This window comes from Ailuropoda melanoleuca, chromosome 14, assembly GCF_002007445.2.
Source record: "Ailuropoda melanoleuca isolate Jingjing chromosome 14, ASM200744v2, whole genome shotgun sequence".
NCBI lineage: Eukaryota > Metazoa > Chordata > Mammalia > Carnivora > Ursidae > Ailuropoda > Ailuropoda melanoleuca.
Window position 1 is genome coordinate 30,671,180 of NC_048231.1, and position 14,304 is coordinate 30,685,483.

Consider the following 14,304-nt stretch of genomic DNA (forward strand, 5'->3'; position numbering starts at 1 on the left):
CAGCAAGGGAGTCCCCCACCATCGCTTGTCTTTGGCAGAGACGCAATGGCAGGCAGGGGAGTAGAGAAGCTTTATAGCAAGAGCGGGAGGCTGGGGGTGGGCCTCGGTGGGAGAGGATTGGCATGGGAAGCTGGCTGCAGGCTGACTAGAAGCGGGGCATGTCAAGGCATTGGTTTGGGGAGTATATTTGTTTCCATTTGTTACAACAAATGACCACAAACTGGGTGACTTAAAACAACAAATTTTTCTCTTCTGGTTCTGGAGGCTGGACGTCTGAGATCAAGGCATCTGCAGGGTTGCTTCCTTCTGGAAGCTCTTGAGGAGAATCTGTTTGCTGTCCTCTCCCTGGCTTCTGGTGGCCGCCAGTGATCCTTGCCGTTCCTCGGCTTATAGACCCATCGCTGCGGCCTCTGAGGTCATCATCGCAAGCCTTCGCGGCATCTCTGTGTGTCCTTTCCTCTTATAAGGACATCAGTCCGTGGACTGAGGGACCTCCCTAATCCAGTATGACCTCGTTTTAATTTAAATAATTACATCCACAAAGACCTTATGTTACAAACAAAATGATGTCTCCCCCCACCCCTGCTGCCCGCCACCCCCTGGTCTGTACTTTGAAGCCCTATCCCCAGTGTGACAGTATTTGGAGACCGCACCTTGGTAGGTAATTCAGCTTAAATTAGGTTATAGGGGGGCCCTAATCCAATGGGATCGGCCCTTAGAAGCGGGACCGATAGCAGAGCTCACAGTCTCTGCACACACACAGGGGAGGCCACGTGAGGACACAGCGAGAAGACCGCTGTCCCCAAGCCAGGAAGAGGGGCCTCACCAGACACCAACCCTGTAGGCAATTTGATCTTGGACACGCAGCTTCCAGAACTGCGAGAAAACGAATTTCTGTTGTTTAAGCCCGCTTGTCTGTGGTATTTTGTTGTGGCAACCCTAGCAGGCTAATATACCTAATTTCTTTTTTTTAATATAAAATCAATTTAATTACCATATACTGTATTATTAGTTTCAGAGGTAGAGTTCAGTGATAAGTTGCATAGAACATCTTGTGGTCATTACATCACGTGCCCTCCTTAAGGCCCATCCCCCAGTTACCCCATTCCCCCACCTCCCCTCCAGCAACCCTCAGTTTGTTCCTTAAAGAGTCTCTTACTGTTTATCTCCCTCTCTGATTTTGTCTTATTTTATTTTTCCTTCCCTTCCCCCATGTTCATCTGCTTTGTTTCTTAAATTCCACATATAAGTAAAATCATGTGGTATTTGTCTTTCTCTGACTTACTTCACTTAGCTTAATACCATCTAGTTCCATCCACGTCATTGCAGATGACAAGATTATGTTCTTTTTGATGGCTCGGTCGTAGTCTGCTGTATGTATAGACCACATACATTTTCTTTATCCATTCATCTAATTTCTAAATAAGGTTCTCGGTGGATATAAGTTTTTTTTTTTAAGATTTTTATTTATTTATTTGACAGAGACAGCCAGCGAGAGAGGGAACACAAGCAGGGGGAGTGGGAGAGGAAGAAGCAGGCTCATAGCGGAGAAGCCTGATGTGGGGCTTGATCCCATAACGCCGGGATCACGCCCTGAGCCGAAGGCAGACGCTTAACAACTGTGCCACCCAGGCGCCCCCTTGGTGGATATAAGTTTTATTCAACCCATCTTAGGGAGTATATTTAGCTATCTCTGGCTGGTCTGGAGTGGGAAGTGGGGATGAGCAGTAGGGAAGCTGGCCCTTGCTGATCAAGCCTTGGCCATCTGGGTCAGTCGTGGTTGGGCTTCCTGGATTGTCTGGCCACAGACACATGGGTCAGAGTCCTGTTGTCCTGTATGGTGTGGCCATTGTCCATTTGTCCATTTGGGCTCTTCATTCTGTTGCTAAGTAGCTGTGATACTGAGTAAAGCACTGGATGTCTGTGGACTTCGGTGTCCTTTTCTCCCCCTTTAAAATGGGGGGTTAAGTGGTTCTCGTGGGCAGGACAAGGGTGTTCAGCGTCAGGCCGGGGAGGGAGGCAGGGATGGCAGCGTTGGCTTAGAAGATGTTGCCCTGTGATTTTGATAAGCCAAGCCCTGTCCCGGATGCAGGACAACAGGACCAGGTAGCATCTGCAGCCTCTTCTGGCCCTTAAATTCCACGGTGGTTGCTCCTGGAGAGAGCAGTCCTACTGCTGAATCTTCCAGTCATATCTTTATTTTTCGTGGTGTTTAATCTCTTTTGGAATGTGCTGGAAAAAAAAAAAAAGATAGGATTTTTAAACTCCTTTTCATGCTGGTTAAGCCAGTGATTTAATTATTTTTGCTCCTGGTTGAGACATGAGGGTGATGGTATAAAACCTAGACATTCCAGCTATTGCCCATGAAAGGTATAAAATTCTTCATGAAGTTATTTTAAACCGTAGAATTTGGGGAAAATCACGATTTTTTTTTTTTTTTTTTTTTGCTTTTGGTTTCTGGCACTCGAGTGGTTTCTAAAACACATAAGTTGAAATGATGGAAGTTTGAAGCTATTTAAATTACTTCCCCAGCCTTACAGTCTAGCTTACATCGTTTCAGAATAAACGTCAGTGCTCAAAACGTGGGGCTATTTTTAACCAAGGGAGAAAGCAGAGAGAGAGAGAATGGCGTGTTTTGAGGCAATTTTTTTTCTGTTTTGAAAAATTCACTTCACAGTTTATATTCCGTAAAGAGAGTCGACTAATTGAAAGGTTGAAGAAAGATCAGCTTTTAATGGAAGCGCATCTCTGTCAAATCCTTTCCTTCTGGGAAAGGTCATGGCTCAGCATCCAGGCAACACCTTGGAAGGCCAGAGCTGAGGAAGCAGGGCCGGCCAGCCCATCCCTTGGGCATCCTTTGGGCAGAGCTCACTCTAGTGGGTTTGCGTCTGAAGGGAGGTCGAAGGTCAAATACTCATTCACTCCATGGACAGTTACTGCCCACCCACCAGAGCAGAGCCAGCGTGGGAGGGCAGATGGCAGGAGGAGATGAAAGATGGTGGGGCCACCCTGTGCCCACGGGGGCATTTATCCCCAGAGCAGTTGGGAACCGTTGAAGGGCTTCAAGCCCTCCGTGCCGGTGGAGGAGCTGGTCTGGCTGCATGCGGAACACAGAAGGGGGCAGATCGAGAGAAGACATGACCTGGAGAGGCTGGCAGAGCGGGAGAAGTGCGTGAACACAAGCCGCGTGGGAGGTGAGATTGCCAGGACCCCGTGGAGCACTGGCTGAAAGCGGGCAGAGGGTAGCCGTCAGCGTTCCGTGCAGGAAATAGAAGCCCCTTTCCACATTTTTTTTTAAAGATTTTATTTATTTATTCGACAGAGATAGAGACAGCCAGCGAGAGAGGGAACACAAGCAGGGGGAGTGGGAGAGGAAGAAGCAGGCTCATAGCGGAGGAGCCTGATGTGGGGCTTGATCCCATCACGCCGGGATCACGCCCTGAGCCGAAGGCAGACGCTTAACCGCTGTGCCCCCCAGGCGCCCCCCCTTTCCACATTTTAAACAGGAAGGACTTTAATTCAGGGAATGATGTGCTTATGCAATTGTAAGAAAGGCTAAAAGAACGGGAGCTGGAAATGGGAAGATGGAGTTCAAGGACAACCTTGGGGAGAGTAAGGAAGTGGGTGCGGTTGCCAGGAGAGTCTCTCTACACTTACATCTCTGTAACGTGGGTTGCCAGACGAAGAACCCCTCTGCCTCTTTTCTTTCCTCCCGTTCCCCTAGGTTGGCGGAATCTACTTCTCATGCAGAACCCTAGCTTCAAGGTAATCCAGACTCCACAGAGCAGGGAATAGGGCTGGTATGTGTCAGTGTGCAGTGCACCGCCTCGTGCACTGTACTAGTGTCCCTGATGCGAAGGCTCATGGAAGGAAGTCGAATTGGAAGCTGGGTGCCAGTTGGCCCTGTCCACCCATCACGGAGCATAGAGGAGGAGGACGGACCAACACCAGGATTTCTTTCATGCAGACCAACATGGATGGTGGGCCACTCACTAGGGAGAGGTTTAAGGTACTCGTAGGATGGCGAAGGTGTGACATTCAGTTGGTAGCTGGGTGTGTTAGGTCTTGAGCTCAGGAAAGACTGGGATTTGGGAGAGGTCTGCAGAGATTGGGAAGTCAAAGCCAAGATCATGTGGGGAAGCTACATAGATGGAGAGAAAAGAGAGCTTGGGAAGAGCTCTGAAAACCACAGTATTCGGGGTTCCATGAAGGAAGGGAGGCTCTAAAGGACACCGGGCAAGTGAGGATAGTGGGGGAGAAGCTAAGTGAGGACATTGCATGGAGGTGGGATCGCACAGCAACGTGGGTGAATCCTAATGCATTTTGTCAAGTGAAAGAAGCCAGACCAAAGAGGGCAAAAGAGACCAGAAGGTGAGGCTGCATATCGTATGACTCCATTGATAGGACATTCTAGGAAAGGCAAGCTGTAGGGAAAGGAAACACATCAGTGGTGGCCGGGAATGGGGTATGGGGGGGAGTTGATTATAAAAAGTCAGCACGAGGGAATTTGGGGGGTGATAGAACTCTGCTGTCTTGGGATGTGATGGGTGGATCTCAAGACCCACGGCCGTGTGTGTCCCAAAGAATGGATTCTATATGTAATGTGGATTGGTGGGTAGGTGGGTAGATCGATCATTCATTCATTCATTCATATGTTCATACATCCATAAATAAGAAGTGGTCAGTGTTCTTAAATGTTTCAAGTAGGTTGAGGAAGAGGAGTGACAGGTTTTCCTGGATCCGTGGAGTAATGGACAAGACCTCCACATGGGTGGGCCATGGACTATCAGCAGAATTGGCCTACGGCATGCGTGTGCAGTCCTCTTTTCAGGAGCGCTTCTTGCCCTGGCCCTTAGAGCTTCCGGGGTTACAGAGCCTATCCTTGGGTAAAGGAAACCTTCGCCCCGATGTGCACCTGTTGCAGGTAAAATGCTCTGGCAAAGAGCCTGGTGTTGCTTGGGTTCCCGCCTGGGTCGTCCTCTCGTTGCCTGTGCCAAACCGTGGTTGTGTGACCGTAGGCCAGTCTAGCTTTTCAGATCCGCCATTTCCTCATCAAGAAATGGGGATAGTGGTCTTCTCGGGGTCAATGTGGTGGATGGGAGGTTTGCAACGCAGCCTTTGAAACTTGATGCAGGTGCCCCTCTCTCCATGGGCTTGCTGCTTGCGCCGCCTCGGGTCAGTAAGCAGCCTGGCTTGCTTCCCTCCCCACCATCCCTGCAAGCTTCTCACTGTCTCTCAATCGTGTTTGCTTGTCCTGCTGCCCCCAGCCCCTCACGGGCACATCTGTGAGACTCAGTAAATGCTTGTGCCTGGCGCACAGTAACGCTCAAGAAATACGTATCGATCTGTACGCTCTTGGGATTGGGGTATTTGCCATCTTGACATCCTGCTGCTTTCTGGAGAACTTTGGCTTTCTCTGAAAGTCAAGTCACCCTCCGAGATGGGGAGCGGCCAAGCCCACGGATGCCTCAGGATCCCATCTGCCCTCTCCCAGAAAGTCCAACACCTATTAGCAAATACCGTGTTGAACGAATGAATACATTTTGAAAACGAGCGGCAATGTTGGTGGAAATACAGAGCTTTGAAAGGGCAACACTGACTCAGGGTTTCTGAACTATAATGACGTCATCCATGTAAATTTGTCCACCAAAAGGTCAAGTGTGCCTAGGGGTCTCGTTTATAGGGTGTTAGCCAGGTAGTGGGTGGTGGAGAGGGGGGTTGCAGATGCTTTTGTCCCCAGGGGCCTTACAGTTTCCCTCCGATATTCAGGTAGGCACCTGGTGGGAAAGAACCCCCCCCCCACATACACACACAGCTCCCACCTGCCCTGAACACAGTGGAGGTGGGTGGCTGGGAGGGAGGTGGACATCTGAGGTGTAAGGAGAGGGGTGTGTTCAGAACCACAAGTAATGGAGAAGCTAGTTCTGGGCACCAAAGCCCAAAGGAAAGAATCCTAGAAGGGAGGTGGGCAGAGGCTGCTGGGTCTTGGGCAGCTTTCCCTACCCTCCTCTTCCCTGGGCTTGCCCCACCCCATCCCCCAGTGTCAGGGTGCCGGCTTCATCCCTGGTTCCCCGAGCTCAGTTCCACCCACAGACACATCTCTTCCCTTTTCCCACACCCACCCCTGCCAGATTTCTGTAGCTTAAAGGCTTAGGTGTGACCTCAAAAGCCGCGTGTGCCTGTCCCCTTGATTCTTCCCTCCTCCCTGGTGGGGATTTGAGCAGAAGGGACGGCTTGGCCCCTCACAGACATGCAAGTGCAAGCATCGTGCCCTTGAACATGGCCGGGGGGGGGGGGGGGGGGGGGGCTTCTGATCCCAGCAAGCCCGGGAGGAGAGTTTTTCTCAGGAAGCCGGGATTAAGGGGCCCCAGCATCCAGATCCCGATGTGGCTGGTCTGATCTCAGTCACCGTCTCCCGCTCTTCCCCACTAAGCTGGTTTTGTCTTCCCTTTTGCTTTCACAAACCCAAGGCTCGTCCCCTGTGACAATGGGGACAGCCTTGTATGCAGGGTGGGGTCTGTAAGTTAACCCTCCTGGGTGACAGCCGCCTGACTAGGGCTGAGTGCTGTGCCTCCTTTAACCTTTATAGCAGCCTGGGCTGGGGGGGGGCAGGTGCTTAGTGATCCCCACTGAGAGGTGAGGGAACAGTCCCTGAGGTGTTAAGCAACTTGCAAAGGTCCTGCGAGTAATAAACAAGGGGCAGAGGCCCTTCCTGAAACCCGCCATCTGCTTCTAGAACTGGTGCTCTGAGCAGCTGCATAAGCTGTCCCTGGTTTAACGTTGCTGCTGTTGGTGACAGAGGTGGGATGGATCGGGCTCCTGCTGTGCATGCTCCGTGGCCCATACCCCAGATGGCAGTCTCTAGAGGATATGATTCCTGAACCAGGGAACGGACTGGTCTCAGCTACCAGCCACCGACTGGGGAGGGCAGCATGGCCATCCACATGTTGCAGCCACACACAGTCACAAATGACCGTTCCACCACCTCGCGTGGCAGCAGAGTGCCTGGAGAAATGGAGGGACAAACTCAGGTGGGGTCCCACAAGCCGGGGGGTAGTTGTGCCAAGACTCCGATCCAGGTCTTCCCTCCCTCTTTGCAGGGGGCCGTCCCTCCGTGTGGGAGGCAGCCCCTACCCCTAAACAAGGAACGTGGGGTCCCACGGTGAGTCCTGGCTTCTATGGCGAGGGTCCCCGAACTGGTCACTTTCCCCTCTGAGCCTCTCCTGCGAAACAGGGAGGGACATTTATGGCTGCAGGGCCTGCCTCATGGGTTCAGGATGTGTCCAGAAGACTTGGGTGGATACAGAGGGCAGTGGGTCATGAGCAGCTGATAACTCTGCTGGTTACTCCGTCTTGCCTGGCGAAATTAAGTCCTGGATGGCGTGCCCTACCCTCTGCTACCCTCCACTTTCTATGTGGGGTTGCAGAGCAAGCAAAGCCCTATGGCTGAACGAGTAGAAGCCTGTTCCTACCAAGGACAAAGCCATTTATAATCCATATCTCCTCCCTTCTGGAGCCCAGGTGATATGTCCTCCCAGCAGAAAGGCGCATTACTTTATTCTAATTTTCAAAGAATTCCCAGGATTGAATAAATCACCGGCTCTCTCAGCACACTGACTCGGAGAATCAGGAACGGTCTCGAATTTTCAGGGCAGAAATGTCTATTGATCCGCCCTGAAATATCCCAGACCATTCCATTTCTCCTGGAAAAACAAGACGTAAGCCACAGGAATGCCAAGCCTCCCTTTTATAATGACCATCTCTGAGCCAGCAGACCTGGAAACAGACACCCCCCGCCCCTTGGAATGACAGCAGCGGTTCTATTACAGAATTTTGATTACAGGGGGGAAAAAAAGTGAAAGAATCCATATTTCATTAAAGGCTGCTTGTTTTAAAGTGGGAACATTTTCTGGGTGTCTGGGGAGCTGATGTTTTCTAGGTCTTGCAGAGAATCTGGTCTTAAAAAACAAGATTTACCACATAAGGGAGAAATCATTGCTTTCAGAGCTTAAGGCCAAATTAAATTTACAGAGAAGGGATTTTTTTTTTTTTTTTTTGTCCTGGAAGTTTCTTGGTGTGAGTATTTATGGAGCACCCATCACGAAGCTGGTGTCATTCTAGGTGTTTAAGCAGTTTATGAGAGCATTCTAATAGGATGAGAGGATATAGATTGGTATTTTTATATTTTATCATTTTTTAATTCAATCAACTTTTTAAGTGTTTTGGGAGCCCACTGTGTGTCAGGCCTGGCTAAGGCAAGGAGAATGTAATACAGAGAAGTGTGGATCCCCGCCTTCTAGAAGCTTCCAGTCCAGCTGAGGTGCTGAAGGCATGGGGCTGTGGGAGTGTCCAGTCAGGGAAATGCAGAAATGACCTTCACAAAGTTCTCATCCATTGGTCATCTTGGATGGGGGAGTGGGGTGAGAAGGAATTATTCCTTCATTCCCTGTCAACTTTGAGGCCCAAGAAGCAAATGAGTTTGCTCAGATTCCTTGGGAATTTCAAGGGTGATACCCCAAAAGCCGAGTGTTTGATTCTTAATGCGGAAGGCTCTGCACATCACAGGGCCACCCACCATCCAGGATGTTGAGAGCCCATAACGGGAGCAGTGGGGGTAACACCCCAATAGGGGCATTCTTGGGGCCAAAGGAGGGACTGTGACATGGTACTTGGTGACCCAAGATGGTGGAATGCCAGTGGCAACACACTTGGTACCTGAGTGGGCCTGAGGGGTCCAGCAGATAAGGGGAAAGGGACCAGTGCTCTCAGCCCTCATTCCCTACCTTGCTGTGTCTCAGCCTAGGGTCCTGGTCCGAGACCACGTGAAGCCTCACTCCCATCGATCGTGTTCCCGGTGTGTGTGTGGTTCCACGGAGAGAGTATGCAGCTGGGGGTCTTTTCCTCCTTATGCCAGCACTACTATCCCCAGCCCGGCCAAGGTCACTTGACCTCTCTGGGATCTTGGCTTCCCCATCTGGAGTGACAGATCCATCGTGGGCAGGAGGAGAGGTTAAGAGGAGGGGCCAATGGGCCTGGGAGAAGCTGGAAGTGCTTTGCAGAACACCTGTCCCTGAGCTCTGGCGGGGAGACAGGGGACCAGATATGACTCCGGTGTGAGGGGATGAGCCCGCTTCTCAATTCTGACCTGGCAGTGGCGAGGGAATCCTATCCCAGAATTCTGGGAGGGCAAGTTTGAAATTCACCACAGCCTGGAGATACTTTAAAAAGTAAGGCGTATTATTAAAATCAGTCTCACCATTTTACCGATGATGAAACTGAGGCACACAGAGGTTAAGGAACTGTCCCTGTTGGCACCGCTGCAAACGTTCAAGGCAGGATCTGAACCTTGAGGCAGCGTGACTACAGAGAGCCTGCCCTCCCGAGTGGGACGGACTGTTTCCCGCCGCAGCCTGGCTGTCGACGGGGACTGCATTTGTAACAGATCCAAGTAGGTGTTGAAGCCACTCGGGACCCAGCTCTCTGCTGGGAACGTGATCAGACTCTGACAAAGCGAGGAACCATCCCCTGATTTCTCTCTTTGGTGATTTTGACATTTTTCTACTTTTTTTTTCTAGTAACATCTTTATTGAGATAGAATTCACATACCATACAGTTCATCTATTTCAGATATATAACTGGGCGGCTCTTAGCGTGTTCATAATTGTGCAAACATTAGACAATTTTAGAACAATTTCATGAACCCCAAAAGAAACCCTGCACCCTTTAATGGTTAGCCCCCAAGCCACCCTACCTTCCAGCGCTAGGCAACCACTAATATACCTCTGTCTCTCTTGATTTGCCTCTTCTGGACATTTTATAGTAATGGGATCTTGCAATACGTGGTCTTGTGTTTTCCTCCATAAGGGCTCCTCCGTGTTGTAGCCTGTGTCCGTGCTTTGTCTTTGTATGGCCAAATATTCCCTTGTGTGGCTAGACCACATTTTATTTATTCATTTGTTGGTGGATGTTTGGGTTGTTCCGTATTTTGGCGATTATGAATATTACCGTGAACATGGACGTGTTCTCACTTCTCTTGGGCAGATACTTGGGATTAGACTGACTGTGTCGTGTGGTAACTCGATAGTCAACCTTTTGAGGAACTGCCAGACTGTCTGTCCACAGCAGCTGTACCCCCTGGCCAGTTAGGAGGGCTCCAACCTCTCTCTGTCCTTGCTAATACTTTATTATTTCTCTTTGCTATCCTAGTGGGTAGGGAGTGCTTCCTACTTAAAAAAAAAAAATTGCAAGGATTACGTTAAATTTGATCAACCCCAAGTTTCTAGAACATCCATGGATAATTCAGTATTCAGCCATGTTTTCTGAAGAGCGCAGGCGTGCCGTGGACTCAGGAGCAGTAGCTGGCTGGCCCCCTCCCAGGGCAGTCCAAAGCCTAGCAAGTTCTACAGTTCCACGGGGGACTCTCACACCACTAGTGAGGCCGTCACGAGGCCCACTGATAACTAACAACCTGCCGTGTCCTCTTGTTTTCCAGCGATTCACGAGTTCCCTGCAGACCTGTTCTCCAACAAGGAGCGACAACATGGAGCCGTCCTGCTGCATATCCTCGGTGTAAGTGGCCCCGGGTGGGATGGGCTGTTCCTACCCCTCAGACAGGAGAAACGTGTCTGCAGAGCATGGCCGAGGCACAGCGTGTCAAAGATGCCCCGTCCTTGTAAGACAGTACCTGGGGGACAGGTGCTGGACCCATTTGAACCACAAAATACCAGAATCTTAAAGCTGTCGGGTGACTGGCTCCGTGTTGCACAGCAAGTGACCCCAAGAGCCAAGACGAGATTCCAGGTCTTCCCGGGCCCCATGTTCTCCTTTCATAAAAAGGGAGTGACAGCATCTTTCCCAGGTGTGTGAACATGCGTGAGTGTGAGTCAAGTGCCCTAGACATTGCACAACACATAAGAAGTGCTCTGTGCGTGCTTGCTGTCATGACTCCCATGATCCCCCACCCCAAATCTCACCACCTTGACATAGCTATAATCTAAAACTCCGGTGCACTCTTTCTCGAACTTCCCTCTGTCTTCAGATGAGCCTTGGGGGACAAATGGTGGAAGTCAAATTCCAATTCAAAAAGAAATAGAGGGTCCAAACCTAAATTATAGGCAGAAGTTGCCCTTCTCTGACAGGAGTAAGTAAACTGCAGCCTGAAGCCACTGCCAGTGTTTGTAAATAAAGTTTTATTGGAACACAGCCGTTCCTATCACTTCTGTAATCTCTGCGGCTGCTTTCGTGCTTCAATCCCAAAGTAGTTGTAACACGGTGGTGTGGTCCACAGAGCCAAAAATATTTACTCTCTGTACCTTTGCAGAAAAAGTTTGCCAGCCCTGTTGTATGGTGTGGGGAAATGAAAGTGCTTTTCTACCTGGGACATGGCAAATTGTCCTCTAATTAGGTTCCCCAACCACCCAGCACCATTTGCTTCTATGAGCCCCACCAAGTATTAATCTTTGCAAGAGATAATTCAGAAAGTGAAAGCTAGGATTCTAGCGGAGATAGTAGCCACCTGAGAATGGTGAATGAGTGAAGTTTTAATTAACAGGATAAACCATTAATGAAAATGAAGGTTGTAGGCAAATATTGAATGACAGACCTGTGTATTTCTGTAGTAGAGTTCTTATCTTTCTAGTTCCTCGGGCTTTCCCACGCCCTCCTCTTTGACTAAGAGGGTGTGGGTTTGGCGAATGAATCCCATAGTTCCGTTGTTCTGCCTCGGGAAAGTCTTGGCCTTGCTAAGATAAAACCTTTTCTCCCGAACCTGAGAACACCTCAGGAATTTTGCAGGAGCCCTGTAGAGCAGACACTAGCCAAACCATGGCTAGAGGGCCAAATCTAGCCCACCTCCTGATTTTATAAATAAAGTTTTATTGGAACTCAGCCACGCCCACTCCATGTTCTTTTCTACAGCAGTGGAGTCCTTGTGGCAGAGACGGTGTGACCTGTCAAGACTGAAATATTTACTGTCTGACCGTTTCAGAAAATCTTTTCTGACCCCTTCTTTAAGAGCAAGGAAAGGCTCAAGCTTTGAAGCCAGCTTCTGTCTGCAGTGCTGGGAAGCTTCTCAGCATTTCCCAGCAGAGCAGTGTGGGGCCATCTTGGCCTCCTTTTCTCTTAAGTGTTTCGAGGGCATCAAGAGAACTCCAGCCTCCCCTTTGTGTGGGATTTAATGTTGGGGGGAATTTCTGGGGATGTGAATTCAAGTCCATATCCTGAGATTTTTATAGCACGTCTCTCTCCCCTCGTTCTCTCTCCTTCACCCATAACCCCCGGTATTTGTTTATCTTTGCTTCCCCCCCGCCAAAAGGTAATGAGTCCGATCCAGGGACAGCCATGCCTGGACTACAGTAGACACCTGCCTTGGAGGCCATGGCCACAGCTCATAGATCTTCCAGTTTATTTAATCACAGTTCATTAGTGAGCTACTCTGACAACTGCGCAAGTGTTTTTGCTGAAGCAGCCCAGCCTTTCCCATTTTTGTGAACAGAGCAGCTGTATCACTTTGTCTTTGAAGAAAGAAATGCTTCCCTCGGCATTCAGCACAAAGTCCCATCTGTCCGTGGGTCCTGGGCCTGGCCTGTCCTTCCAACTTCACATCCTCTCTTTTCCACTTCGGTCTCACTCTGGTCTGTCTGCGTTAGTGTCCTTGCTGTTCCTCATGGCCATCAAGCACACTCCTACCTCAGGACCTTTGCACTTGCCTTTTCCCAACAGTTACATGTTATTTGCCTATTTGCCCCACTAAGGTAAGTTACAGGAGGCAGAGGCTTTTCCTGGCAGGTCAGCCATGGATCCCTGATGCCTAGAATAGCACCTGGCCCATAGGATGAGCTCAGTGAAACCATGTTGGATGAACAGGACAGGGTGGGGTTCTGTGTATAAAACCATTTGAAAACTACTGATCTGTTCTTACTCTGTCATCAAACAGATGAAGAAACTGAGAACTGGAGATGTGACTTACCCAAAGTCCCAGCAACTAAATCCCAGAATCAGCATTAGAAGCTGGACTTTCTTGGTACCATGTACCTCCCGTGTGAATGGCTGGTGTATTTTAACCTTTGCCAACATTAGGCAGCATCCCGGGAACTGCTAGCTCTCCACCTGCCGTTCATTCCAGCAGGGGGTGGCCGGGTGGGAAGAAGGAGGTGGCACCTTCTCTAAAAATGAAAGGGGAAGATCAAGTTGTTCTTATTTTGAATTCTTAAAGTGGTGATTCTAAATGCTTTCCTTCTTAGCCCTAAGGATTTGATTGGCCTTCCGAGGGCAGACTCCGGTGCCGGGGAGAGAGCTGGTGCTTTAAGCAGAGAGGAAGGAGCCCAAGACCATGTGGCCTGAGCTCTCCTCCCCTTTGCTGCCCAGCACATCACTTCCCCTCCCTGGGCCTCGTTTTCCCTGCCTGCTTGTGAGGGGATTGATGGAGCAAATCTCTGCGTTGCTGGAATATTCCTCTCTGTGTCTCTCTGTGCACTCGGCCTCTGCCTTGGCAGGGCATGACGGCATCCCGGTTCGGGGCGCGACGGCTGGCCAGCCACGCCTCCTTGGCGGCAGGTGCCTTCGCTGACGATCTCCTGTTTCCTCCTCAGGCTCTGTACATGTTCTACGCCTTGGCCATAGTCTGCGATGACTTTTTTGTTCCATCTTTAGAGAAGATCTGCGAGGTACGTAGAGGAGACATGGGATCCCACAGCAAAGCCGGGCAGGGGGACGGGGGGCCTGGGGCGACCAAGCACACGGGACACATCAGGGCCAGGCCGAGAAGGACCGAGCAGGGAGCACTCTGGTGGTGAAGTGTGGCCACGGCAAAGCCTGGCTTTGAAACCCCCAGAGTGGAGTTGGCAGGGGGCGTCCTCTTCCCGATTGGGCAGAAGAAAAGGCTCCCAGTGATGTGTAGTCACCACCCAGAACCTCTGGTGGCCCAGCAGGCTGTCACTGGTGAAGCCAAACCTGCTCGGGTAGGGAGCATTTCCCATAACAAGCTGCAGGTGGCAGGGGCCAGGTGGGGGTCCGTGTCTGGGGGGAGGTTGCAGGTCTTCAGCAAGGAATGCCCTTCGCTCCAGTGTTCGCAGGCTCACATTTTCTCCTTCTAACTGTTGTGTGAATTTGTGACTTTCTCACATGTAAGAGACTCCAGGGCTGGGGCGCTTGGGCGGCTCAGTCCGTAGAGCCTATAACTCTTGATCTCGGGGTTGTGGGTTCGAGCCTCACGTTGAGTGTAGAGATTACTTAAAAATAAAGTATTTTTAAAGATAAAAAAAATAAAAGGCCCCACAGTATCTCTCTTCTCTGCCTTACCCTTGG

The 14,304-nt window shown here is 50.3% G+C and overlaps 1 protein-coding gene across 3 annotated transcripts in view; it reads left to right on the top strand.

The window, feature by feature from the left end:
• The window catches only part of SLC24A4 (solute carrier family 24 member 4), a 181,297-nt gene that overhangs the window by 101,320 nt on the left and 65,673 nt on the right, over positions 1-14,304 (top strand). For all 3 annotated transcript variants that reach the window (XM_034642888.1, XM_019804449.2, XM_019804450.2), the window contains exons 3-4: positions 10,493-10,569; positions 13,590-13,664. In XM_034642888.1, the coding sequence (XP_034498779.1) occupies positions 10,493-10,569; positions 13,590-13,664 (152 nt within the window). The remainder of the gene's footprint in view (positions 1-10,492; positions 10,570-13,589; positions 13,665-14,304) is intronic.